The sequence below is a fragment of the Staurois parvus genome, unplaced genomic scaffold (genome assembly GCF_062004578.1).
Source record: "Staurois parvus isolate SC_StPar_1 unplaced genomic scaffold, SC_StPar_1.0 ptg000132l, whole genome shotgun sequence".
In the NCBI taxonomy this organism is placed as follows: domain Eukaryota; kingdom Metazoa; phylum Chordata; class Amphibia; order Anura; family Ranidae; genus Staurois; species Staurois parvus.
The window spans coordinates 2190138-2217095 of NW_028317928.1; the positions used below are offsets into that span (position 1 = coordinate 2190138).

At 40.5% G+C, this 26958-nt stretch overlaps 1 protein-coding gene across 5 annotated transcripts; it reads left to right on the forward strand.

The window, feature by feature from the left end:
- The first annotated feature begins 111 nt into the window (after nucleotides 1–111).
- LOC149466143 (uncharacterized) lies at nucleotides 112–21579 on the forward strand. 5 transcript variants are annotated; one of them, XM_089672862.1, is made up of 10 exons: nucleotides 117–241; nucleotides 495–588; nucleotides 3754–3851; nucleotides 13286–13379; nucleotides 13452–13550; nucleotides 14086–14181; nucleotides 15361–15458; nucleotides 15604–15715; nucleotides 16648–16749; nucleotides 21033–21579. In XM_089672862.1, exons 2-10 carry the CDS (start codon nucleotides 558–560, stop codon nucleotides 21524–21526), a joined length of 1224 nt encoding a protein of 407 aa, XP_089528988.1. In that variant the 5' UTR covers nucleotides 117–241; nucleotides 495–557; the 3' UTR covers nucleotides 21527–21579. The 5 variants fall into 5 exon arrangements, with proteins under 5 accessions (XP_089528985.1, XP_089528989.1, XP_089528988.1 ...); XM_089672861.1 differs by having other exon boundaries at nucleotides 120–233; nucleotides 444–588; XM_089672860.1 differs by having other exon boundaries at nucleotides 122–241; nucleotides 444–588.
- Nucleotides 21580–26958: the final 5379 nt, after the last annotated feature.

The following is a 26958-nucleotide window of genomic DNA, read 5'->3' on the forward strand; positions in this document are numbered from 1 at the left end:
TTATATTACGTTACATATACTAACTGTTTGTTATTAAGATAAATAGGGAGAGTTAGGAGAAGGGGCGGTGCATTAAGAAGGTCGGCGGCCATTATGCTGTAGCCCAAGAGGAAACAGCAGGAGACACCAGAGAAGGGGAGGTAATAATGGTTCCTGTTAGGAGAGAAGGAAGAGAGAAGGGGATTCCAGCACTCTATAAAGGGTTGCCCAAAAGTGCATGTTGACAACTGAAGGTGTGGATGTAAGAATACAGCTAGCTGGTTATCTAGCATGAAACTAGAAAAAAAAATAGAATCTAGAATGGCAGTTCTCTTCTCCCAAGATCATTAAAGGCAGCCAGACCCAGATATGATACTGTTCTACCATACTCTGCCCTGCTCTTCTATATTTTTTCCTTTTATTTTTTTAATGTGATTTATTAGATTGTGAACTTTATACTGCAGAATTTATTTCAAGAACAGACCTGATATACAGAAAAGCAAAAATATTTGTAGGGACGTACGGATCTCCGTCTTTTATTTCAAGTTTGGAGTGGGAGCCTGTAGAAGGACGTCATTATGGCGAGCCAGCCAGCCCTCACATCACCGGGTAAGAGGAGACTTTGCTGTCAATAGATTTTTACTGACACATTTTTTGTTTTTAAAAGATACAAAGGCAAGCCAGGGGCGGAATGACCATTTGGAAACTCGGGCACTGCCCGAGGGCCCGGGGTCAGTAGGGGGCCCCATGAGATGCCCCTGGTACCTTTTCATAGGCTTTTTTGAGTTTGGGCAAGGACACAGGGGCCCCATGATCCCCTATTGCCCGGGGGCCCCATGAATTGTCAGTCCGCCCCTGTGGCAAGCACAGTCATGTATACAAATAGAAGTGTGAAATCAACGATTGACGAATTAAATGCGACTGTGTATAAATCGGTACAGCCGGAACAAAGGTCAAGATAGTTGGCAATGCAGAAGTACAGTAAACATGTCATAACAATGAGACAACATGGACAGCACGGTGGCTAAATGGTTAGCACTTCCACCTGGCAGCACTAGGGTCGTTGGTTCGAATTCCAACCATGTCACCACCTGCCTGGAGTTTGCATGTTCTCCCTGTGCCTGCGTGGGTTTCCTCCGGGTACTCTGGTTTCCTCCCACACTCCAAAGACATGTTGTAGGTTAATTGGCTCCTGTCTAAATTGTCCCTAGTATGTGTATGTATGAATGTGAGTTAGAGACCTTAGATTGTACACCCCTTGAGGGTTAGGGACTGATGTGAATGTACAATATATATGTAAAGTCCTGCGTACATTGACGGCGCAATATAAGTACCTGTAATAAATAACAGTACAATACCCTGGAAACACTAGAACTCAATAATTTAGAGTGTTGCCCACATTCTTTTAAACATTTGTGAAGCATGCAACCTTGCTCATACAATACCAAGTCAGAGGACTGAGCATGCTCAAAAAGACATTCTCTATCTTGGAGAAATTAAGATACCACGATGTAGTGATTTTGGACTCATTATTAAAGAAAATAATATTCCCCAAAAGATAATTATATGGCCAGCTGTTATCTGTCAGCCAGTTTTGTTAAACCTAAATATGACCCGTCCAGAAAACAGATCCTAAATTGACCCTTCTACAGTTAGGTAAAAAATAAACAACAATGAGACAATAAGGATTATTTCAGGTACTTATTTGCCACTGTCAATTTACACAGCACTTTACATATATATTGTACATTCACATCAGTCCCTAACCCTCAAGGGGCGTACAATCTTAGGTCCCTAACTCACATTCATACATATACATACTGAAAGGGATTTGTGCTTCTAATAATCACTGGTAGGTTCCGGTTCCCCATTAGGCCTAAGAGACTGTGTTCTGGAAGGAAGAAATTAGCATGCAGACCCAGGTTTCCAGAAGACAATCTGAATCTTTATTCGTAGATTCTTCTTATATTGTAACAAAGAAAACCATACAATAGGATTTCGCTGGATACTTGTCAAGGCTGTGAACATGAGATTTCTCAGACCTTGAAATCAGTTACAAGTAACCAACAGTTATTTTCCCATGGGACAGAAGTATTTGACGTTTAACTATATCATAGCAGAAACAGGTGCTGTTAGTACAAAGAAATAACTGGATACTTTCCCTGCCTCTACCAAGGCTAAGCTAAGATAAAAAACAAAAGAATGTGTGAGTGCAGTTCTATAATACATACACAGCTTTTACATGCACGTCTTCATATTTTCATTAACTCATTCTGGGTATAATACAAAACAAGTAATCAACATGGAGTACAAAGTATAAAATGGAGTTGGGGGGGGGGGAAACAAAATAACAGAAATAAAAGACATACATTTCCTTTCACATACTAGTGCCAATTGACAGGAGCTAATTCACCTACCATGCTGGTCTTTGGGGTGTGGGAGGAAGCCGGAGTACCCAGAGGAAGCCCATGCAGGCACAGGGAGAACATGCAAACTCCAGGCAGGTGGTGCCATGGTTGGGATTTGAACCAATGACCCTAGTGCTGGCAGGTGGAAGTGCTAACTATTTAGCCGCTGTGCTGCCCCACAGGATAACAAAAAGACAACCATGCGCCCAGGGGCAGACTGACAACTCATGGGGCCCCCGGGCAATAGGGAATCATGGGGCCCCTGTGTCCTTGCCCAAACTCAAAAAAGCCAATGAAAAAGGTACCAGGGGCATCTCATGGGGCCCCCTACTGACCCTGGGCCCTCGGGCAGTGCCCGAGTTTCCAAATGGTCAGTCCGCTCCTGCATACGCCTATACCACGAGATCAGGCATTGGTGAGGGAGATATCTGTGTATAAAATGAACTAAGAATCAAACAAAGAAACATATAGGAACAAAGCATATATCGTCACTGCGGAAGAGCCAAAAAAAAAAGGGGAGATAGAATTGAAGGAGCAAAAGATAGGAACAAGAGGAGGACGTCTGGGGCACCCGAGCCCGTGCCATAGGGTCTCAGTATTTATAGCAATGTAAAACTGGCTGTTGATATAGTAGGGTGGGCATGTTGGGTCCATATTTTGAGGAATTTCTCATGGGTATCCAAGAGAATACTTGAAAGTTTTTCTTTGAAGATAAAGAAGTCTAGGCGGCAATGAACTTCCATAAAGGGAATGAACTCTTGTTTCCAGGCTTTCGTTTTGGTTTGTTTTGTAGCACGTAGGTAGCCATTTGAAATTGGTATTTGGTGAGGCCCGGGGAGGGGGGGAGGCACAAATGTAGAAGGACATGCCATGGGTCTCTTGGGAAGGGACAGTTAAATAAGGAGTGTAGAAGCTTACGTACTTTTGTCCAGAACCAGGAAAGCATGGGACACTTTAACCATGTATGGAGGACGTCTCCCATGATAGGGCATCCAGGGAAGAGGAGACTCATTTCTTGCAAGGACTTGTTCACACCATGGTGCAGAGGCATTTTCTGCACGTATTCTGCAAGGGCACAACAAAATCATTTGTTCTCTGTGCCCTGTTTACACCAAAACACTAGTATCAAGTGCAGATTTTTTCTGGTCAGGAAACTGCTACATGTATAAAACTAATTGAAGCGCGCATGAAAACTGATGTCTCTGAAAGTGAAATCTGCACGTCAGTTTCCATCAGTTTTTCTGCACGTATGGTGTGAATGAGGCCTAAAGGACAGAAGAATATTGAGGATCCACCTAGATACACACATCCTCCAATATAAAGACTTAGAAACAATGTATTCAGTCAGTGTGTGTGTTTCCTACAGATGGATCCAGTAACAGAAATTCCCCAAAGAGATGTCCGCGTCCTCTGTATTCCTGGGACTCCACCAAGGAACATCAGGAGTTCCCTCAGGAGGATCAGGTAGATGGAATACATTTCCTTTAGAATAATACATTATATGAGGCGTGTCCAAAAAGTAATGAGAATATTTTTAAAATTATTGAAAAGTTTTACAATTGAACATTGTCTCCTACAAAGTATGCACCTTGTGAGTATACACAACGCTCCCAGCAATGTTTCCATTCTTCATAGCATTCCCGGAAGTCTTCAAGTGGGATGGCAATCAGAGCCTGCATAGTGGCTCTTTGGACATTATCCAGACTACCAAAATGGTGTCCTTTTCAAACCGTTCTTCATCTGTGAGAATAGGGATGCACCGATACCAATTTTTTTTTGCAGCTAGTATGAGTACCAATACTTTTTTTTTTTTGTACTCCCCGATACCAATTACCGTAACCGGCTGACAACTGTTTTTTTACAGGGGAACCCCACTGACAGCTGAATGAGTGATCAGTTGTTAAGGAGGCAGTGTCCCCGCTCCTTAAAGCGGAACTATACTCACCTCGGCTCCAGCAATGTGGCATCCTGCAGCTCCCTGCTCAGTGGTGTATCTAGGTTTTGTGTTGCCCTAGGCAACACAAAAATTGGCACCCCCCACAGAAAGAGCCTGACATTGACCAAGAACACCCATGCCCTCCACCCAAGCCTTCCACTACCACTGCCTCCCTTACATCAGCCACTATCCCCCATGGCGAAAGAGAGAAAGACACTCACCTTCACAGCACCGGATATCCCCAGGAACGAGAGTTGGGCTGTGCATACACCGCCATGAAACCCGCAGCCTCTCTCAGAACCCACCAGGTCCCCATGCCGCATGTGTCCCTTCTTCCGTCCCTTCTTCCAAGGGGCAGTGCTGCCCCCCTTGAAAAATTCCACCCTAGGCAAATGCCTTGTTTGCCTTGTGGTAAATACATCCCTGTCCCTGCTGACATCTTCAGGATGACCAGCTTCCTGGTCTCGATTGCCGGCCGCTGTCATTTGCCAGACAGATATTAATTCAGTCAGATTCATCATTGCTGAATTTGTACAGTGAGCTGCGCATTCGAGGCTCCCTGTACAGGGGCGGACAGGCAGGGCAGGATAGGATCACTAAAACTGGGCAAAACACTTATGTTGAGGGAGACCTAGATGTAGAAAACCACTTAAACAATTTTCTTTCTCCAGTCTTCTCAGAAATAAGTTATACTAACAATAATAAGTTGGTCAATCATATTGGTTCTAGTAATGATGGTTCATTTTTGGGATTTCCAGAGACAGAGGTAGCAGAGGAACTGGCTTAGTGAAAGATTAATAAAGCAATGGGCCCTGATGGTATTCATCCCAGAGTTCTAAGAGAACTTAGAGGTCTAGTTGTTGGACCATTAACTGGTCTTTATAATCAATCTCTTCTAACAGGAGGAGTTCCCCATGACTGGCAAACAGCTAATATTGTACCTATCCACAAGAAGGGCAGCAAGGTAGAAGTCGGCAATTACAGGCCAGTGAGTTTAATATCGGTTGTAGTCAAGTTAATGGAATCACTCCTGAAAAGAAAGATCGTAGATCACTTAAAAGCTCACGACATGCTGGATCCAAAGCAGCATGGCTTTACTGAGGGCAGATCATGTCAGACTAATCTGATTGGATTTTTTTACTATATTACCAATGTTTTAGACCAGGGTGGTGCTGTGGACATGGCATATCTTGATTTTAGCAAGGTATTTGACACAGTTTCACATAATGATCTAATACAAAAGTTGTACAAGCTAGGACGTAGCCCTTGGGTGGTTCAGTGGATATGCAGCTGGCTAAAAAATAGATACCAAAGTGTGGTTATAAATTGGGTTCACTCAGAACAGAGACTAGTCACTAGTGGTGTACCCCAAGGCTCTGTACTAGGTCCTGTTCTATTTAATCTATATGTAAGTGATATAGCTAAATGTTTGTTGGGTAAGGGATGTCTTTTTGCTGATGACTAAAAGGTGTGCAATAGGGTTGATATCCCTGGAGGTGTATGTAACATGGAACATGATTTGGCATTGTTAAAAGATTGGTCACAAAAGTGGAAATTTCAGTTCAATGTTTCTAAATGTAAAATAATGCACCTAGGGAAAAAGTATCCCTGGAGAGAGTACAGCATTGGGGATACATTTTTGCCCAGCACTTTAGAGGAAAAATACTTGGGGTGGAAGCAAATAGAATTCTAGGATGCATCACTAGAGGGGTCACCAGCAGGAGGAAGGAGGTCCCGATTCCTCTATATAGATCTTTAGTTAGACCTCATTCAGAATACTGTGTGCAGTTCTGGAGACCTCACTTACAAAAAGATATTGATAAGCTAGAACAAGTCCATAGACGGGTACCAAAAATGGTGAAAGGTCTGGGGGATAAAACATATCAAGAGCGACTTCAGGAACTTAGCATGTACAGTCTAAAGGAAAGAAGGGAAAGTGAGACATGATTAAAACCTTTACATACATCAAGGAGGTGAATGAGGTTCAGGAGAGTAGTACTTTCAACATGAAGCCAAAATCAAGAACACGGAGACATGACCATAAACTAACTGGATGAAAGTTCAAAACCTATCTCAGAAAGTACTATTTTATTGAAAGATTAGTTGATGCTTGAATAAACTTCCAGCAGAGGTAGTGAGACAGTCAACAGTAAATAGCTTCAAACATGCTTGGGACAATCATAGATCTATAAAAATACAAAGAGAAAAACCTAAACCCCCCCCCAAAAAAAAGGGCAGACTCAATGGACCACTTTTTTACTGCTGTCACTTTTCTATGTTTCTATATAAAAACTAAATTTAATTACTAATAGTTAATCAAATAGAAATGAACACAAAAATCAGCAGGATAATGATAATTAAATGGAGAAGGAGAATAAGGAGTTAATTAGGGCTAATTACAGTAAATTAAGCGTTAATAAGGGGTTCAATAGAGGCACATTAAAAGAAAAAAAGCGCACTTTTTTTTTACTTGACAGGTTGCTTTTAACTTCATCTGTAGATGGAAGATCATCCCTTTGATCTGTAGATGAATAAACAGAAAGATATAAAATGAAACAATTTTTTTTTATCTTTCTGTTTTAGCAGCTGAGTAATGTTGTTGATAAACATTGTTAGGCTGCTTTTTCTTGTCCTTCAACACCTTCTTGTCCTTCCTTGAAGGCCTTCTGCTATTGGTACCCTTGTGCAGATGATAGTGCAGCTTCTCCATAAGCTTTCCTCTCCATTTCCAAAGTTTCTGATGCACTTTTACCCAATTTCACACAAATGTTTATCGAATTTTTTTTCCTTATTATTATTATCAAAGGAAAACTGGCACAAAATACAGAAACTCCTCACTTGATGAGTTCTGTTCCTATGACTAGGTCAGTGAATTGATCACTAAGTGAGGAGCAGCCCCTTACCAACATTTCAAGCATGCTGGCCTGATAGAGGGTTTGTGTCAACCATCTTGTTTTAATGTCACCTTTGCACCATTTATAAATTTTTTTTTGGTATGTTTATAAATATTTATATAGTAGTGTACTGTGCACTGCTGTTTTCCCAACCAAAGTTATCATACAAGTAAATCACAGTGCAGCGCTAAAAAATATATTCTTTAAAAGTGACTCAGCAATAAAGTAAATAATGACGTTTTTACCTTTTTTAAAAGTTATCATACAGCATACGATACCGACTGGTCAGAAAGCTGGTGATAAGTGTGAACGGTCATAAACAGGTTGCTAAGTGATGAGTGTCTTTAGTAAAAAAAAATTCTTAATTTTAGCTGTATATTTCTTGCTATTACCATAACCTACCATCAAACAACAACCAAAAATAAATTCTTCTGCTCCTGATGATCACAGTGATCCTACACATGTGTATGTTAGTTGTTGTGTGTACCCGTAGTGGAGCCTGGAATCAGTAGTGCTCAGCTTGCTTTTTTTTACTACCTAAAATACGCTGACACTAATACTAAATAATTTTTTTTAAACCTACCCAAAATACACTGACCCTGACACAATATTGACACTTTGGGCCCAATTTGGACCTTGTCACTTAGGGGTGGACTCACTTTTGTTGCCAGCGGTTTAGACGGCTGGGGCTGTGTGTTGAGTTATTTTGAGGGGACAGCAAATTTACATGTTATACAAGCTGTACACTCATTGTAGCAAAGTGTCATTTCTTCAGTGTTGTCACATGAAAAGATAGAATAAAATATTTACAAAAATGTGAGGGGTGTACTCACTTCTGGGAGATAATGTGTATGTGTGTATATATATATATATATATATATACGGTACATACACTGTATTGCCAAATGTATTACACTACACTGCATAGTTTAAAATAACATAAATAAAAGTTAAACTCCCCCTACACAAATAAAAAAAAAAAATTCTTGTGATTCAGGTGTTCCAATCACCTCCATGGCCACAGGTGTATACAATCAAGCCCCTAGGCATGCAGACTGCTTCTACAAACATTGGTGAAAGAATGGGTCGCTCTCAGGAGCTCAGTGACTCCAAGCGTGGTCCCATGATAGGTGGCCACCTGTACAATAAGTCCATCCGTGACATTTCCTGGCTACTAAATATTCCACGGTCAATTGTTAATGGGATTTTAACAAAGTGGAAGCAACTGGGAACAACAGCAACTCAGCCACCAAGTGGTAGGCCACGTCACATGACAGAGTGGGGTCAGCGCATGCTGTAGCGCACAGTGCGCAGAAGTCACCAACTGTCTGCAGAGTCAATAGCTAAAGACCTCCAAACTTGGTGTGGCCTTTAGATGAGCAACAACAATGTGTTGAGAGCTTCATGGAATGGCTTTCCATGGCCAAGCAGCTGCATCCAAGCCTTACATCACCAAGTGCAATGCAAAGCATCGGATGCAGTGGTGTAAAGCATGCCACCACTGGACTCTATAGCAGTGGAAACGTGTTCTCTGGACTATATAAAAGATAGTGCGGCCCTACATATAACTCTAAACAAGGGCCATATAATGGTATATATAACTCATAGAATGCAGGAAAAAAACACATAAGCGAATAAAAACAATGGACCTATAGAGACATCAGCCCTTACTGACTGGACTGATAACAGACATAAGTAAACATATAACACACTATCCCTTCTTGATCCTCATCTGAGGGATCATAAATAAGTGCAGAAAGTGTGTGTGTCCCTTTAAGGGATATAATATTAATGATAACACTGTGAACCGTGCCAAAACATACTTCAAAACCAGTGATACAGCACTCCACTCCTACTTGTGCATAAATGCTGCAATAAAAATGTCCACATAGATGTCTCAGAAACACACTCATGCAAGTGATATTCTTGTGCTTGTGCTGATATCATGCCAATCCTCAGTAGCTGGAGTGCTGAGGATCAAGAAGGGATAGTGTGTTATATGTTTACTTATGTCCGTTATCAGTCCAGTCAGTAAGGGCTGATGTCTCTATAGGTCCAGTGTTTTTATTCGCTTATGTGTTTTATTCCTGCATTCTATGAGTTATATATACCATTATATGGCCCTTGTTTAGAGTTATACGTAGCGCCGCACTATCTTTTATATATTCTAGTTTGTATTTGTGCCTAGGTTGAGGCATTTGAGTGCTGGCTGCTTATTAATTATCCTTTCCATATAAGCGCAGGAGAATTATATACATTTCTATGTGTTCTCTGGAGTGACCAATCACACTTCTCTGTCTGGCAATCCGATGGATGTGTCTGGGTTTGGCGGTTGCCAGGAGAACGATACTTGCCTGACTGCATTGTGCCAAGTGTACAGTTTGGTGCAGGGGGGATTATGTTGTGGGGTTGTTTTTCAGGGGTTGGACTTGGACCCCTAGTTCCAGTGAATGGACCTCTTAAGGCGTCAGCATACCAAGACATTTTGGACAATTTCATGCTCCCAACATTGTGGGAACAGTTTGGGGATGGCCCCTCCCTATTCCAACATGACTGCGCACCAGAGCACAAAGCAAGGTCCATAAAGACATGGAGGAGCCAGTTTAGGTTGGAGGAACTTGACTGGCCTGCACAGAGTCCTGACCTCAACCGATAGAACACCTTTGGGATGAATTAGAGCGGAGACTGTGAGCCAGGCCTCCTCTCCCGATATCAGTGCCTAACCTCACAAATGCGCTTCTGGAAGAATGGTCAAACCTTCCCATAGATACCCTCCTAAACCTTGTGGACGGCCTTCCCAGAAGAGTTGAAGCTGTTATAGCTGCAAAGGGCAGGCCAACTCAAGATTGAATCCTACAGATTAAGACTGGGATGCCATTAAAACTTATGTGCGTGGAAAGGCTGGCCGACCAATACGTTTGGCAATATAGTGTATGTAGTGGCATGCCACTGTGTTATTAGGCAGTTTACGCCAGATTTTGTAAGAGGCAAGCACACTAATGGCACAGGTGTGCACGGGCTTTCTCTGGTTTCTGCAGCTGTGGATCTGAACATTCAATCCTGTGTCCAGGTTTTGCGGACACCTGCAATCTGGATTACACAGCTGTGAGGTGTCACTATATACTTTGGTCTGACAATAGCTCAGGGCTTCCAGTTGGAGACCGCTCCCAGTGGGGAGATTCAAGGTCTCATCGAGGAGTCAGAGGACCCTGCCAGAAGAAGAGATATAGGTCTCAGTTCCAGGAGTCAAGGAGGCTCCTATCGGGGTGTCAGGAGAACCTCCATCTGTAACAATTGTGAGCAATAGAGACATGGAACCTGTACGCGACAGCCATTTTTGTTTTTCATGAACAATAATCTTCCTCCCCACCCTCCTCCTGAAAACTGTGGAATTTTTAGCTGTAAGTTTTAATGAATTTCAAAAAAGCCTCTTATCTTGACTAAAACACAAATAGACGCAGCGTCCAGACCTGGCCAGAGCTGTAAACAGCTAATTAGTCTTGACAGGATGTCTGTTTCTAGGAACCATGAAAAACACTTTCCTCTGCCCTATCATAAAACAATAATAACTCAGTCAAGCCATCACACATGACGTGTAAGGCCATTAAGGCTCTAGGAATGCAGAGCATGCCATAAAGCATCTATTCCACAACATAACAATTACACATACAATTCATAGGATTCAACATGAACAGGACACATTAATATTAGCTATATATTTGAATGGGGAATATCGTACTGAACAAATCAAGGTTATACAAAGGGTAGAAAGCAGTCTCTTCCCTCCTGGATGACAAGGTACGTTGTGTTTGATATCCCTGAGTTCGAAATATAATTGTGAATAATAATCTGCCAGTTGCTAGAATACCACCTGCACATACTGGAAGTTATTAATATTAGTATGAAACTGTAGTTGGGACTTGTCCATAAATTTGGTGACCTCCTAGTACCCATCCCCTAAACTGGATGATTGGTCAGTTGGTCTCTGTCCACACCCCCTTGATATCACAGAAAAGGGACAGACTGGATCTAGTAACCTAAGCTCTGGTTTTACCATCAACCAAGGAACATCCAAGAGAGCCATGGCAATGTGTTTGCTTGGACAATTGGACTCTGCTAAAACCAAGGACTTTGCAAGTATTCTTCCTTCTCAACTCCTTTCTTTTATTTCTCTGTTGCGTTATTGTTCTCTTTATTTTAATTACACCATTTTGACCTTTTCATTAATAAACCCTATTTTGAAAAGTGTTACAATTATCTCTAAGGCTTTTAATGCAAACTAAAGAATCCCTGTCTCTTGAAGAGTGCTACTGTATATAATAATCCTCTGAATATACCTGTCTGTGGTGACAGTGTGTGTTACAGACGTTTATTGTTCCCATTTGTTCTTGCTAAGATTGTGAAGGGTTGATAGTCCCAAAGCTATCTGGTGGCAGTTTGGAGTTTGAAGGGTTAACTGCGTAATTAACCTAACCCAGTGACAATCGCTCTTAGGCTTCTGGCACCTAGATTGTGGTCCTGCGAGCTGGAAAATATCAGTGCAAGGTGCAGCTGAGGGTGGCATTGTTACGCAAGTGACAGCGTGGTGTGAGATTGGCTGGTCCTTTGTCACGAGTTGGCTAGAAGGGCAGGGATTGGAAACCACGTTCGTCACACCATCCATAGGCCAGAGGTAGGCCTTACAGCAGGGAGCTGTTTCTAAAGGCTAGAGAGCTAAGGAACCTGAAGAGATACTGCAAGTGAAGCTGAGTGAGCTTGTGGCTCGGCATTTTCCAATGCATGAATTTCTGTTCAATTTGGAGAAGATCCCCTGTGTGGGAAATCATTCATCTTGTGAACTTTCGCTTTCTTTTAAATAAACGTTGGCTACCAAGCCCTTAAAAATAGTTCCTGTCTGCCATCGACTCACTAAAACAATGCATCTACCACGAGAGCTTGGTTTCCCTCAGGCACGGGCGACATAGCCCTGGCCTCACATGAGCTCCCTGGGAAGGCTACATCACCAGTGCCTTCCAGAGAGATCTCATTTCTTCCCTCCAAGATCTCGGGGGTTATATAAAAAAAAAGAATTTTCTTCTTTTCATCAGATGAGTGTAATATATATATACTGCATGTTGAAATGCGTTTTTTATATATTACAAAATATATGAAAAATATTTTTAAAAATATATATTTTTTAAATATATTCTTAAGATTATTTTTTAACACATAAAAAAAGTCATTTTAACATATTTTAACATATATTTGTAAATGCATTCCAAAAATGTAGATTTGTACTGTTAAAGACATACAGTATATTTGAAATGTATTTTAAAAAATATTTTTTCATATAGTGTGTAATAAAAACACATTTCAACATGAAATATATATATTTATTGAAATAATTTTTGAACATCTAATAAAATGCATTTAAACATAGATTTTTAAATATAATTGTAAATGCATTCCAAATTATGCCAACGAGGAGGGAGATTTTCCAAAAATCTTACCCATATGGAAGAGAAATATATTTTCAATATATTTAGAAATAAAAATTATACATGCAACATATATTTACAATATATTGGCCTACACGAATATATTTTAACATCTATTCCAAAAATGTAAATTAAAATATATTTTCCAAAGGCATATATTTAAAAATATATTTTTCAAAATATATTTTCCAGATATTTTTGAACATCTAAAAGAATGGATTTAAACATAGATTTTTAAACATACTCGTGCATTCCAAATTACACTTTGATATATATTGCAGCACGTGTTCTGAATATATTTTTAATAATATATTCACAAATATATTGAAATATATTTATTGAAATATATTGAATATGACCAAAATTGTAGTGTGTGTGTATGTATATATATATATATATATATATGTGTGTCAGTATATTTGGGAAGAATATTTTTAAAATATGTTTCAAATATATTTTTCTTCCATGTGGGTTGTTAAAGGAAGTGTGTGTGTGTGTTGGGGGGTCCGCCTGAAAGCTCTTGCTTGATCTAAAAGAACCAAATGGTTTTGTTTATACAATTTGCTATATTCATTTTTTTGTTTTATTCAGTTTAAAAATTTGAAGAACTTTAAAGTTGAAGTAAAGGAGGAGACAGAAGAGCCATATATGAAGAGCGACAAGCTGTGTAAGGAGGTCATAAGGGGTGAGTAATAAACACTCTGGGGTCTCTTATACATCTCAGTACAGGAGGTTTCACTCTCATCTTTATTCACAGACCCCGGAGACACCAGAGACACTCATAAAAATGTCAAAGAGGAGGAAAAAGCACATGTGAAGATAAAAGAGGAGGAAATCCCTATAGAGATCAGCACAGGTAGGCAGTAATTACAGAAAAGAATCCCAGGTTCTCCCTGTTTAACCCCTTCACGCCGGCGCCTCCCGGCCCTTTAAGAGTTTCAGAAGCTGGGAGGCGGGGTGGGATTTAGAGTCATGTGACCACCGTGACGCAACGTCACGGCGGTCGCATGATCGGGAAAGGTCCCGATCGAAAGAGGCGATCGGGACCTTTCCGTGAGTACCGGACATGTGTGCTGGGAGCGCGCAGGGCGCACCCCTCAGCACATATGTTTTTCTGAATTGCACACAAATGTGCGGCTGCTCGGCTTCAAGGCCCAGACGCCGGGAGGCCGCACATTTACGTTCGGCTGGTGTGAAGAGGTTAACAACACCAATCTCTTAGAGACTTTGGCTCTCCTCCTCTCATCTTGTCAGTGGGGTTGGTTTACTACAGGCAACTAGGCTTTGCACTCATTTTCCCCAGAAGGTTAATGATTGTGGTGAAGCTCTGTTGATTTCCACCAGCCTATACACCTCAGTACAGGGGGCTTCTCTCTCATCTTTATTCACAGACCCCGGAGACACTCAGGGTAATATCAAAACTGAGGAAAAAGAAAAAAGATCTGTGGACATTAAAGAGGAAGACATTTCTGAAGAAGTCAGCACAGGTGAGTAATAAACACTGAAAATATTTGCAGGTTCTCCTTTTTCAGGCACTACAACAATCTCTTCTTCTCCTCCTCCTAGATACAAAAATCCTCTGATATTTATTTATTATTGGTACTTATATAGCGCGTCAGTTTACGCAGCACTTTACATATATATTGTACATTCACATCAGTCCCCGCCCCCGAGGAGCGTACAATCTAAGGTCCCTAACTCACATTCATACATACACATACTAGGGCCAATTTAGACAGGAGCCAATTCACCTCCCATCATGTCTTTGGGGTGTGGGAGGAAGCCGGAGAACCCGGAGGAAACCCATGCAGGCACAGGGAGAACATGCAAACTCCAGGCAGGTGGTGCCATGGTTGGGATTTGAACCAATGACCTAGTGCTGGCGGAAGTGCTAACCATTTAGCCACTGTGCTGCCCCACAGGATAACAGAAAGATAACTATACGCCTATACCTATAACATTCATACACACAGGGGCATCCCTAGGCAGGTGTGGGGGGTGTGCCCCGCACTTGGTGACACCTTTTGCACAGGATTGACACCAGACCCGCTCCACCAGGGCATGGGTCACTACAGGGCCCCATGAGAGGCTCAGTCCGTGTATGTGCCGCTGCTGAAATAAGCAAGCATTGAGGGGACGGACAGTGAGGCAGGCACTTCGGACACCTCTCCCTGGAGTTTCAGCAGAGGGGCGGGTCCATATCGCTGCCACGGGTGTTGAAGTCGGAGAGCTGGAGGGGCGGGCAGAGTATGCAGCAGGTCAGTGTGTAATCCCGGGACCATGGTGACAGCACAGCAGCTTCATGTGGTGGGGGGGAGAGGGGGGAGAAGGAGGGCAGAGAGAGAGAGGGGGTTCACCAAGTGTTCCTGCACCGGGTGACACCAACTCTAGCGATGCCACTGCATACACATACTAGGGCCAATTTAGACAGGATCCAATTAACCTCCCAGCATGTCTTTGGAGTGTGGGAGGAAACCGGAGTACCCAGATGAAACCCACGCAGGCACAGGGAGAACATGCAAACTCCAGGGAGGTGGTATTGTGGTTGGGATTCGAACCAATGGCCCTAGTGCTGCCAGGTGGAAGTGCTAACCACTTAGCCACTGTGCTACCCCATTGAAACCTAGAAAAACAATGTATTCAGTCAGTCTGTGTGTTTCCTACAGATGGATCCAGTAACAGAAATCCCCCAGAGAGATGTTACAGTCCTCTTTCTTCCTTGGATTTCACACGGGAACGTCACAAAAACCTGCGCTGTTATCAGGTAGAATGCACTGAGGTTCTTGTAGAATGATACATGATATATTTCCAATTTAATCTGATTAGGGTCTTACTTGACCTATCACTTATATTGTTTGGTTTGTTTCCAGATAATATGATGTTCCATTTCTGCTTTATTTATTATTCAGTATAAAAGGCTGAAGCACATTAAAACTGAAGTGACGGAGAAAGCTGGAGAGACAAATCTGAGGGGGGATAAGTCATTCAAGAAGGAGGAAATCCCACCAAAGATCAGCCTAGGTGAGGAATAAACACTAAATCCAGAGAAGAGTCCCAGATCCTCCTTGTTCAGTCACTACAACAATCTCTTCTTCTCCCCCCTCCTCTGTCAGTAGACAGTAATGGGGGGACAGTATGTGCCCATTGGGGGGTCAGGAGCCACCCGCCTCTAGTAAACTCCAGGTATGAGCCATGGAAGGTGGAGGAGATGCCTCCAGAGATCAGCACAGGTGAGGAATAAATACTAAATCCAGAGAAGAGTCCCAGATCCTCCTTGTTCAGTCACTACAACAATCTCTTCTTCTCCCCCCTCCTCTGTCAGTAGACAGAAATGGGGGGACAGTTTGTGCCCAGTGGGGGGGGGGGGGGTCAGGAGCCATCAGCCTCTATTAGACTCCAGGTATGAGCCATGGAAGGAGGAGGAGATGCTTCCAGAGATCAGCACAGGTGAGGAATAAACAATGAGGAAAGAAAAAACAGAGGGTGCACAGGCCTAGTGCATTACCATAAAAAATGTTTAATAAAAAATAAAGTATGTGTTGTACTCACAAACGACAATATAGTCAAGGCACATCATAAAGAACAGCTGGGTCAACGCCGCGCTGAGTAACAGTCCGCAATAGGGAGTATAGACATCCAAAAGGCTGACGCGTTTCAAGGACTTGCCTCTTCCTCAGAGCCACAATAAACAATAAATCCAGAGCAGAGTCCCAGATCTTCCTTGTTCAGTCACTACAACAATCTCTTCTTCTCCCCCCTCCTCTGTCAGTAGACAGTAATGGGGGGACAGTATGTGCCCAGTGGGGGGGTCAGGAGCCATCAGCCTCTATTAGACTCTGGCTCTCCTCCTCACATCATGTCATTGAGACGTGACCAGTCTCCCCCCACACACACTCTCTGGGGTCTCTCATACATCTCAGTACAGGGGGCTTCACTTTCCTCTTTATTCACAGACCCCGGAGACACCAGAGCAACTCTGAGAAATGTCAAAGCTGAGGAGGAGGAAGGAAGACCTCTGAATGCAAAAGGAAAAGCCGTTCTAGAGATCGGCACGGGTGGGTATTAAATGAACGCATATACGAGTCACACATTCTAATACAACATTATAACTCACCTGTAGGTGCAAGGAATATCTTCTAGACGTGCACCGTTCGGGAGATATTTGCATGTTTTGCAGCCGGTGACGTCACCTGAACATACGCACTGCACTCTGAATGGACGGCAAAGTCAAGTGTGCCATCCACTGAAAGTGCTGCGCCGTGACATACATGCACAAGAGTGACATCCTTGCAGCTTGGCCACTCAAACAGCCGGAGCACACAGACCCGAAAGGAGGACCGGGTGACGATGGAAGCCTTGGCAGCAGTGACAGTGCACCGCTGGAGGGCTTCATTTTAACCCCTTCATGCCTAAGGGTAAAACAAATCTTAATGCCTAAGCACAACACTTTTGACATGTGTTAGTAAAACCGTACATATCATCACAACTACTTTGTACATCCAGGTGAATTATACCTTGTTTTTTTTTCAGGACAAATTTGTCTTTCATTTGGTGGTGAGTGGTAATAGATATCTCCTGATTTTTTTTTTTATTATCAAAGGAAAACTGTCCCAAAATAGTAAAAAAAAATAATTTTTAAAATTTAGCTGTGTGTTACTACCATAACCTACCATCAAAGAACAACCCAAAATAAATTTTCCAGCTCTTGACGATCGCAGCGATACCATATATGTGTATGTTATTTGTTGTTTGTCCCCGGAGTACAGCCCAGAAACAATAGTGCGCATTTTGTTTTGTTTTTTTTTCTTTTTACCTAAAACACACCGACACTAACTGACACCAATTTTTTTTTTTAATCTTGGCCTTTGACCCTGAGCTGAACTAGATCAAACCTTGCTCTAGGTATTTTTTCTTTATTTTTCTATTTTAATATTTCTTTATTATTTATCTTCTTTTTTTTTTTTCCTGCAAACATTTTTTTTCCCTCTATGCCAAGAATTAGAGAAATACAATGTATCTCTCTCCTCCATTCATAGAGAGAAAAAACAAAACACAAGGGGGGCGGGCTGTACAGTGACAATCAGAGGCTATCACATAGATCATGTGACCCGGAATCTGGAGTCCCGGGTCCCGATTGTTAGAACGGGACCCGGGGCTCTCAGTGATACAGCGATCTTTGTGCTGGGAGCACAAAAGACCTATATTTGAAAATGTATTTTTAAAAATATTTTTCATATATTTTTTAATATATAAAAAACACATTTCAACATACAGTGTGTGTATATATATATATATATATATATACACGCACATATATATACACACACACACACACATATATATACACACACACACACATATATATATATATATGTGTGTGTATATATATATATATATATATAAATATATTGAATATGGCCATATATATGTGTGTGTATATATATAAATATATTTTTTAAATATATTGAATATGGCCAAAATTGTAGTATTTTAAATATATGTCAATATATTTGGGAAGAATATTTTTAAAATATTTTTAAAATATATTTTTCTTCCACGTGGGTAATGGGAACACAGACAGCAATAAAAACTGACAACCATTCTAATCCATCTCCACCCTATCCAAGACTACAAAAAAAAAAAATTTGCCTTTAGCTGTACATTAAGAAGCTGTTACAGCAGGTGCAGAGCAGTAGGCGGACTGATGAGTTGGCTGATGTGAAGACACAGTAGCAGGTGCAGAACTGCGGGCAGCAAGCAGGCGGATGCAGGATCTCAGGTGGTCAGGCAGGCAGGTGGTGCAGCAGACGTGCAGAATCAGGAACCAAAATAGAGTCAGAATCAGCAACAGAGTATCAGGAACAGATTAAGACAAGCCGGGTAGTACAGGATCAGGTCACAAACAGTAGAAGCTGACGACCACTCAGCAACTCTCTGGTCGCTGGAGCCACTTTGAATAGGCAAGTAAATGACAAGTTCACACTAATGCGCACGGGCACGCACGCAAGTTAGGGCACGTTTAGTTTTCATTTGAGAATTCCCACGTGGAAGAAAAATATATTTGAAATATATTTAAAAAATATTCTTCCTGAATATATTGACATATATTTGGGAAGAATATATTTATACTGCATGTTGAAATGCGTTTTTTATATATTACAAAATAAATGAAAAATAAATTTAAACAAATATATATTTTTTAAATATATTCTTCAGATTTTTTTAAACATATAAAAAAGTAATTTTCACATATAGTTTTACATATATTTGTAAATGCATCCAAAAATGTAGATTAAATGTATTTGTAAAGACATAGAGTATATTTGAAAATGTATTTTTAAAAATATTTTTCATATATTTTGTAAGAAAAACGCATTTCAACATACAGTATGTGTATATATATATATATTTATTTATTGCAATATATTTTTAAATATATTGAATACGGCCAAAATTGTAATATATGTCAATATATTTGGGAAGAATATTTTTTAAATATATTTTTCTTCCATGTGGGTTATTATGAGCATGTGCATTTCTTCACGCATGACTGTGCATACGATTTCCCTGACACATATCTTCGTATTTCTGATCATTCTCTTGGTTCTGCTTTTCCACAAAACTTGCCCATATGAAAGAAAAATATATTTTCAATATATTTAGAAAAAAAAATGATACATGCGACATATATTTGCAATATATTGGCCTACGCAAATATATTTTAACATGTATTCCAAAAATGTAAATTAAAATATATTTTATATATACTCATCCACCTTACTAACCGCTCCGTATCCGCCACCCCTCTCTGCCAATCCCTCCACTGGCTTCCGATTGCCCAATGGATAAAATTCAAATTACTAACATTGATGTACAAAGCTGTCCATAACACTGCCCCGAACTACATCACCGACCTGATATCCATTTATCACCCAAAACGCACTCTCTGCTCCTCACAAGACCTCCTACTCTCTAGTTCCCTGGTCTCCTCCTCCCATGCCTGTCTCCAGGACTTATCCAGGGCTTCCCCCATCCTCTGGAACTCACTACCCCAATCCATCAGACTGTCACCTACCCTCCTCACCTTTAGGTGCACCCTGAAAACCCATCTCTTCAGGGAAGCCTACCCCGCCCTCACCTAATTGCCAATCTCCTCCACTCTTCCTACCACTCCATCCCCCCACAGCTATTTCCTCCTGTACCACTGTCCCCTCCCTCCTAGATTGTAAGCCCCAAGGAGCAGGGCCCTCGAACCCCTCGTGTATTGTATTGTTACTGTACTGTCTCGTGTACTGTCTCCCATTATAATGTACAGCGCTGAGCAAACTGTTGGCACTATATAAATACTGAATAATAATAATAATGTATTACAAAAATGTAAATTAAAATATATTTTCCAAAGGCATATATTTCAAAATATATTTTTCAAAATATATTTTCCAGATAAAAAAAATGCATTTAAACAGATTTTTAAATATACTTGTAAAAGCATTCCAAATTACACTTTGATATATATCGCAGCGTGTGTTCTGAATATAATTTTAAAAATATATTCACAAATATATTGAAATACGTTTTTGAAATATATTGAATACAGCTAAAATTTTAGTATTTGAAATATATGCCAATATATTTGGGACGAATATTTTTCAAATATATTTATTTCTATATTGCAGCATGTGTTCTGAATATATTTTTAATAATATGTTCACAAATATATTGAAATACATTTTTTAAATATATTGAATACGGCCAAAATTTTAGTATTTGAAATATATCTCAATATATTTGGGAAGAATAGTTTTAAAATATATTTTTCTATATTGCAGCATGTGTTCTGAATATATTTTTAATAATATGCTCAAAAATATATTGAAATACATTTTTGAAATATATTGAATACGGCCAAAATTTTAGTATTTGAAATATATGTCAATATATTTGTTAAGAACATATTAAGAATGTATTTTTAAAATATATTTTTCTTCCATGTGGGTAGGCATGCTGGGATTAGAATTGTAGAAGTCTACAATTCTTTTGTGTGACAGTGTCCAATCCTGTAGGCAGTAGTATAACCCAACAGTATATGACTTTTTGGGGTTTATTTACTAAAGCTGGAGAGTCCAAAATCAGACTCCCTTCTGCATAGAAACCAATCAGCTTCTAACCTCAGCTTGTTCAATGAAGCCTGGAAGATGATTGGTTTCTATGCAGAAGGGAGTCTGATTTTGGACTCTCCAGCTTTAGTAAATAAACCCCTTTGTGTCTTTCGTTGTACCCCAGAAAAGGAGATTTCCTCTAGGTGTGCATTGTTCTCACTTACCTTCATTTCTTGCAGATGGACAATACAGATTTCAAAACAGGGAAAAGTATCCCACGGCCTCTTCAGCTGGTGAAATAATTGCGAGTGAGGACGTCACAGCCAGTGTTTCAGATGAAAACGTTGTTACACCAAATCGGCAGCCGGTGTCACTAAAAGAGGAGAGGCCCTTCTCGTGTTCCGAATGCGGGAAATCCTTCGCTCGGAAATACTGCCTCACCATACACCAGCGAAGTCACACGGGGGAGAAGCCATTTCTGTGTTCGGAGTGCGGGAAATGTTTTTCTCATAAATCTAATCTTGATCAACATCAAAGAACTCATACCGAGGTGGAGCCCTTTTCATGCTCTGAATGTGGAAGGCGGTTTCATACCAGGCGGATTTTAGCCACGCATCAGAGGGCTCATACAAGTGAAAACGTGTACACGTGTGCCAAGTGCGGTCAAAGTTTTTTTAAGAAATTATATCTTAAAAGACATGAAAGAGTTCATATCGGGTTGAAGCCGTACTAATGATGTGGATGTGGGTTGTATGTTGCTGCAAATAAAAAAAAACAAAAAACTCACACGGGCTGTTTTCCATATTCCTGTTTTTATTCCAAGAAAATGTTTTAACAGGTAAAATAAAGTAGTCCTTTCATAGCCGTCTTAGGCTCCAGTCCAGTGACACTACCTAGGCTGAGAAGATGCCATCGTTCTGCTGCAGACAGGAGGAAGCATTTCCTCAGTCTTCTCTCCTACAGTGATTATTATTATTATACAGGATTAATATTATTATTATTATTCAGGATTTTTATTATTATTATACAGGATTTATATTTTTATTATTATTATTATTCAGGATTTATATTATTATTATTATACAGGATTTATATTTTTATTATTATTATTATTCAGGATTTATATTATTATTATTATACAGGATTTATATTATTATTATTATTATTATTATTATACAGGATTAATATTATTATTATTATTCAGGATTTATATTATTATTATACAGGATTTATATTTTTATTATTATTATTATTATTCAGGATTTATATTATTATTATTATTATACAGGATTTATATTTTTATTACTATTATTATTATTATTCAGGATTTATATTATTAATATTATTATTAATATTATTATACAGGATTTATATTTTTATTACTATTATTATTATTATTCAGGATTTATATTATTATTATTATACAGGATTTATATTTTTATTATTATTATTATTATACAGGATTAATATTATTATTATTATTCAGGATTTATATTATTATTATACAGGATTAATATTATTATTATTATTCAGGATTTATATTATTATTATACAGGATTTATATTTTTATTATTATTATTATACAGGATTAATATTATTATTATTATTCAGGATTTATATTATTATTATACAGGATTTATATTTTTATTATTATTATTATTATTCAGGATTTATATTATTAATATTATTATTAATATTATTATACAGGATTTATATTTTTATTACTATTATTATTATTATTCAGGATTTATATTATTATTATTATTATACAGGATTTATACAGATTCAACAGTTTGCTCAGCGCTTTACAATATAAAGGGAGACAATACAGTTCAATACAAGAGGGAAAGGAGGGAACTGCTCCTTGGAGTTTACAATCTAAGAGGGAGGGGCCAGTGGTAGAAAAGGTAATAACTGTGGGGGATGGACTGATAGGAGGAGTAGAAGATTCCATTATTAGCAGAGGGAAAGATAGTCTTCCCTGAAGAGATAGGTTTTCAGAGATCGCCTAAACGTGGGCAGAGTAGGCGATAGTCTGATAAATTGGGGTAGAGAGCTCCAGAGGTTGGGGGAAGCTCTGGAGAAGCTGACCTTGAAACCCACTCCACTGACCTCACCATCCCCCCCCCCCCCAAAAAAAAAACCTATCTTAGCCGACCTCAAAACCCGCTCCCCAAACCTCACCACCCTCTCCCCTCCCCCCCAAAAAACTGTCTCAGCCGACTTTGAAACACGCTCCCCGACCTTATCACCTCTGCTACACCCCCCCACCCCCAAAAAAAACTATCTCAGCCGATTTCGAATCCAGCCCCCCGCCCCACCCCCCCAAAACAAACAAACTCACCCGACCTTGAAACCTGCCCCCCCCCCCCGACCTCACCACCCCAAAAAAAAAACTATCTCAACCAACCTAGAAATGCACCCCCCCCCCGACCTCACCACTCCTGCCCCACCCCAAAAAGAAACTACTGTATCTCAGTCACTTCGAAACCCGCCCCTCCGACCTCACCACCCCCCCCACCTTAAAAAAAAAACTATCTCAGCCTATCTTGAAATCTGCCCCTCCGACCACACCACTACCGCCCCCCCTCCCCAAAAAAATAAAACTCTCAGTTGACCTCAAATCCCGCCCCCCGACCTCACCAACCCTGTCCCATCCCCCCCACCCCAAAAAAAAAACTCAGCTGACTTCGAAACCCACCCCACTGACCTCACCACCCCCCGCCCCCCAAAAAATACTATCTAAGCCAACCTCAAACCCGCCCCCCGACCTCACAACCCACCCTCCAAAAAAAAAACTATCTCAGCTGACCTCAATACCCGCCCCTCTGAGCTCACCACCCCCGCCCTACCCCACCACCACCAAAAAGAAAAAAAAAACCCTATCTCAGCCGACGTCGAAACCCGCCTTCCCGACCTCACCACCCCCACCCCCCCACCCCTCAAAAAAAACTGTCTCAACCGACCTCAAAATCCAACCCCGATCTCACCACCCCTGCCCCACTCCACCCACCCCCCAAAAAAACTCTCAGCCGACCTTGAAACCCACCTCCTCGACCTCACCACCCCCGCCACTTTCCTCCCAAAAAAATACTATCTCAGCCGACCTTGAAACCCGCCCAATTGACCTCATCACCCCGACCCACCCCAAAATAAACTTCTCAGCCAAACTCAAAACCCGCCCCTCCAACCTCACCACCACTGCCCCACCCATCAAAAAAAAACAATCTCAGCGGACCTCAAAACCGGCCCACCAGACCTCATCACCCACGCCCCGCCTCCCAAAAAAAAACTATCTAAGCCGACCTCGAAACAAGCCCCCCTGTCCTCACCACCCACCCACCTAAAAAAAAAAAAACCTCTCAGCCGATCTTGAAACCCGCTCTCCCGACCTCACCACCCCCACCCCACCCCCTCACCACCAAAAATAAAAAAACACTCAGTCGACCCCGAAACCCGCTCCCCCTTACCTCATCACCCCTGCCCCAACCCCCCACCCCAAAAAAGAAACTTTCTCGGACGACCATGAAACCCACCCCCCTGACCTCACCACCCCCGACCCCCCACCCACCCAAAAAAAAAACTGTCTCAGCCAACCTCAACACCCGCCCCACCCCCTTACCCCCAAAAAAACCTGTCTCTGCCAACTGTCCCTGTCTCCCTCCGTGGAGGGATTGGCAGAGAGGGGTGGAGAGCATTGAATGAAGGACAGTGGAGGGATTGGCATAAAGGGATGGAGGACACTGAGTGGAGGCCAGTGGAGGGATTGGCAGAGAGGGGTGGCAGATACAGAACGGTTAGTGAGGTGGATGGGTCTGGCAGCAGCATTCATGATAGACTGAAGAGGGGATAGCCTGTGATGAGATAGACCAATGAGGAGGGAGTTACAATGCCTGAGTGCTCGAATGGTCAGTCCGCCCCTGCCAGGGAGTGAATAAGTTGCTTAGTGGTTTCCTTGGAGCTTACAATCTAAGAGATTTGAGTGATCACTCAGACTGGACATCTTAAGCACGTCACAAAGTAAGAGGCTTCAGCAGGGGCTGACCTGTGTCAGATAGTTGTGAACACAGTCAACAGCTGCACATGTCAAAGAAAGAGAGCGCGCTGGCTCTGGTGCAATAACCTTTATTATGAGTTTAACCGCTTCCCGACCGCCCTATAGCAGAAGTACTGCTACAGGGGAGGCACAAAATCACATATATATACATGATTTCGCATTTCCGGGTAGGGGCGTTCGCTCCCTACCCGTGCCACTATTGGATTCTTGGCTGGGACTCGGTGATTGTCGGCGGAGCTGACGGGAGAGGTCTATATGTAAACAACACAGATCTCTCCCATGTCAGCACGAACAGGCTGCTTTGTATTGCTCTGCACAGCAGGGCAATACAAAGCAGCTTGTCTACATAGTAAAACACAACAAAGCACACAGTTAACCCTTTGATCGCCCCAGATGTTAACCCCTTCCTGCCCAGTGCCATTAGTACAGTGTCAGTGATTTTTATTAGCACTGATCACTGTATTAGTGTCACTGGGGATGTCAGTGACAGTCAGTTGCCACCCAGTGTGAGAATGCGCGCCGCAGTCCAACAATAAGTCGCTGATCGAGGCCATTTCTAGTAAAATTAAAATTCCAGTATACATACCGCCATTTGTAGACACTATAACTTTCACGTAAACCAATTAATTTACACGTATTGGGATTTTTTTTAGCAAAGACATGGAGCAGAATACAATTTGGCCGAAATTTATGACGAAATTTTATTTTTTAAATTTTTTTAGTGGATATGTTTTATTGCAAAAAAGTCCAAAATATTGTTTTGTTTTTTCTTTAAATTGTTTATAGAGCAAAAAAATTAAAAATTTACAGGCAATCAAATACCATAGAAAGAAAGCTCACTTTGTGGGGAAAAAAGGACAAATTTCATTTATGTACAATGTTGCATAACCGCACAATTGTCAGTAAAAGCAACGCAGCGCCATGTTGCAAAAAATGGCCTGGTCAGGAAGGGGGGGGGGGGGTAAAACCTCCGGAGGGCAAGTGGTTAAAAACAGATACAATGTTGCACCCATATGTTTGGTGCTTGAACGTGCACATCAAAAAGAAACACCGCTAGTCCCAATGCTCCTGTCAGTTTAACGCCAGTAGATATATGAGCCTGGTTCTCAGGTGTTGAAGATGGTGTTCCCAGGATGAATCTACACCTGGGATAACCCTGCTCTGAGGTTGGTGTCCTGCTTGCAGAAACAGAAAGACGGGCCGCTTAAGGGCGCCAAGCTGCTGGTGCCTTGCGCCGTCCTCCACTGTCCAGTTACACTGACGGCTCTAGGAGGGCCAGTCAAGCCTTGTTTTCTTTAGACTTTGAACCAGGATTTACATGATTCTGTCATCTCTGAGCAGGCATCACAGTCCGGGAAGCAGATGCTGACCTTGTATGATGCCTTCCTACCCACATGGAAGAAAAATATATTTGAAATATATTTTAAAAATATTCTTTCCAAATATATTGACATATATTTGAAATACTGCAATTTTGGCCATATTCAATATATTTCAATAAATATATGTATATACTGTATGTTGAAATGCATTTTGTATATATTACAAAATATATGAAAAATATTTTTTTAAATATATTCTTCAGATTTTTTTTAACATATAAAAAAGTAGTTTTAACATATATTTTTACATATATTTGTAAATGCATTCCAGAAATGTAGATTAGTACTTTTAAAGACACAGTATATTTGAAAATGTATTTTTAAAAACATTTTTAACAACAATGCATTTCAAAATACAATATATATATATTTATATGCTACAATTTTGGCCATATTCAATATATTGCAATATATATATATATATATATATATAGCAATGTATTGAATATGGCCAAAATTGTAGCATACACACATATATATATATATATATATATATATATATATATATATACTGCATGTTGAAATGCATTTTTATTACAAAATATATGTAAAATATTTTTAAAAATATATCTTTTTTAAATATATTCTTCAGATATTTTTTTAACATATAAAGAAGCCGTTTTAACATATATTTCTACATATATTTGTAAATGCATTCCAAAAATGTAGATTTGTATTTTTAAAGACATACAGTATATTTGAAATGTATTTTTAAAAATATTTTTC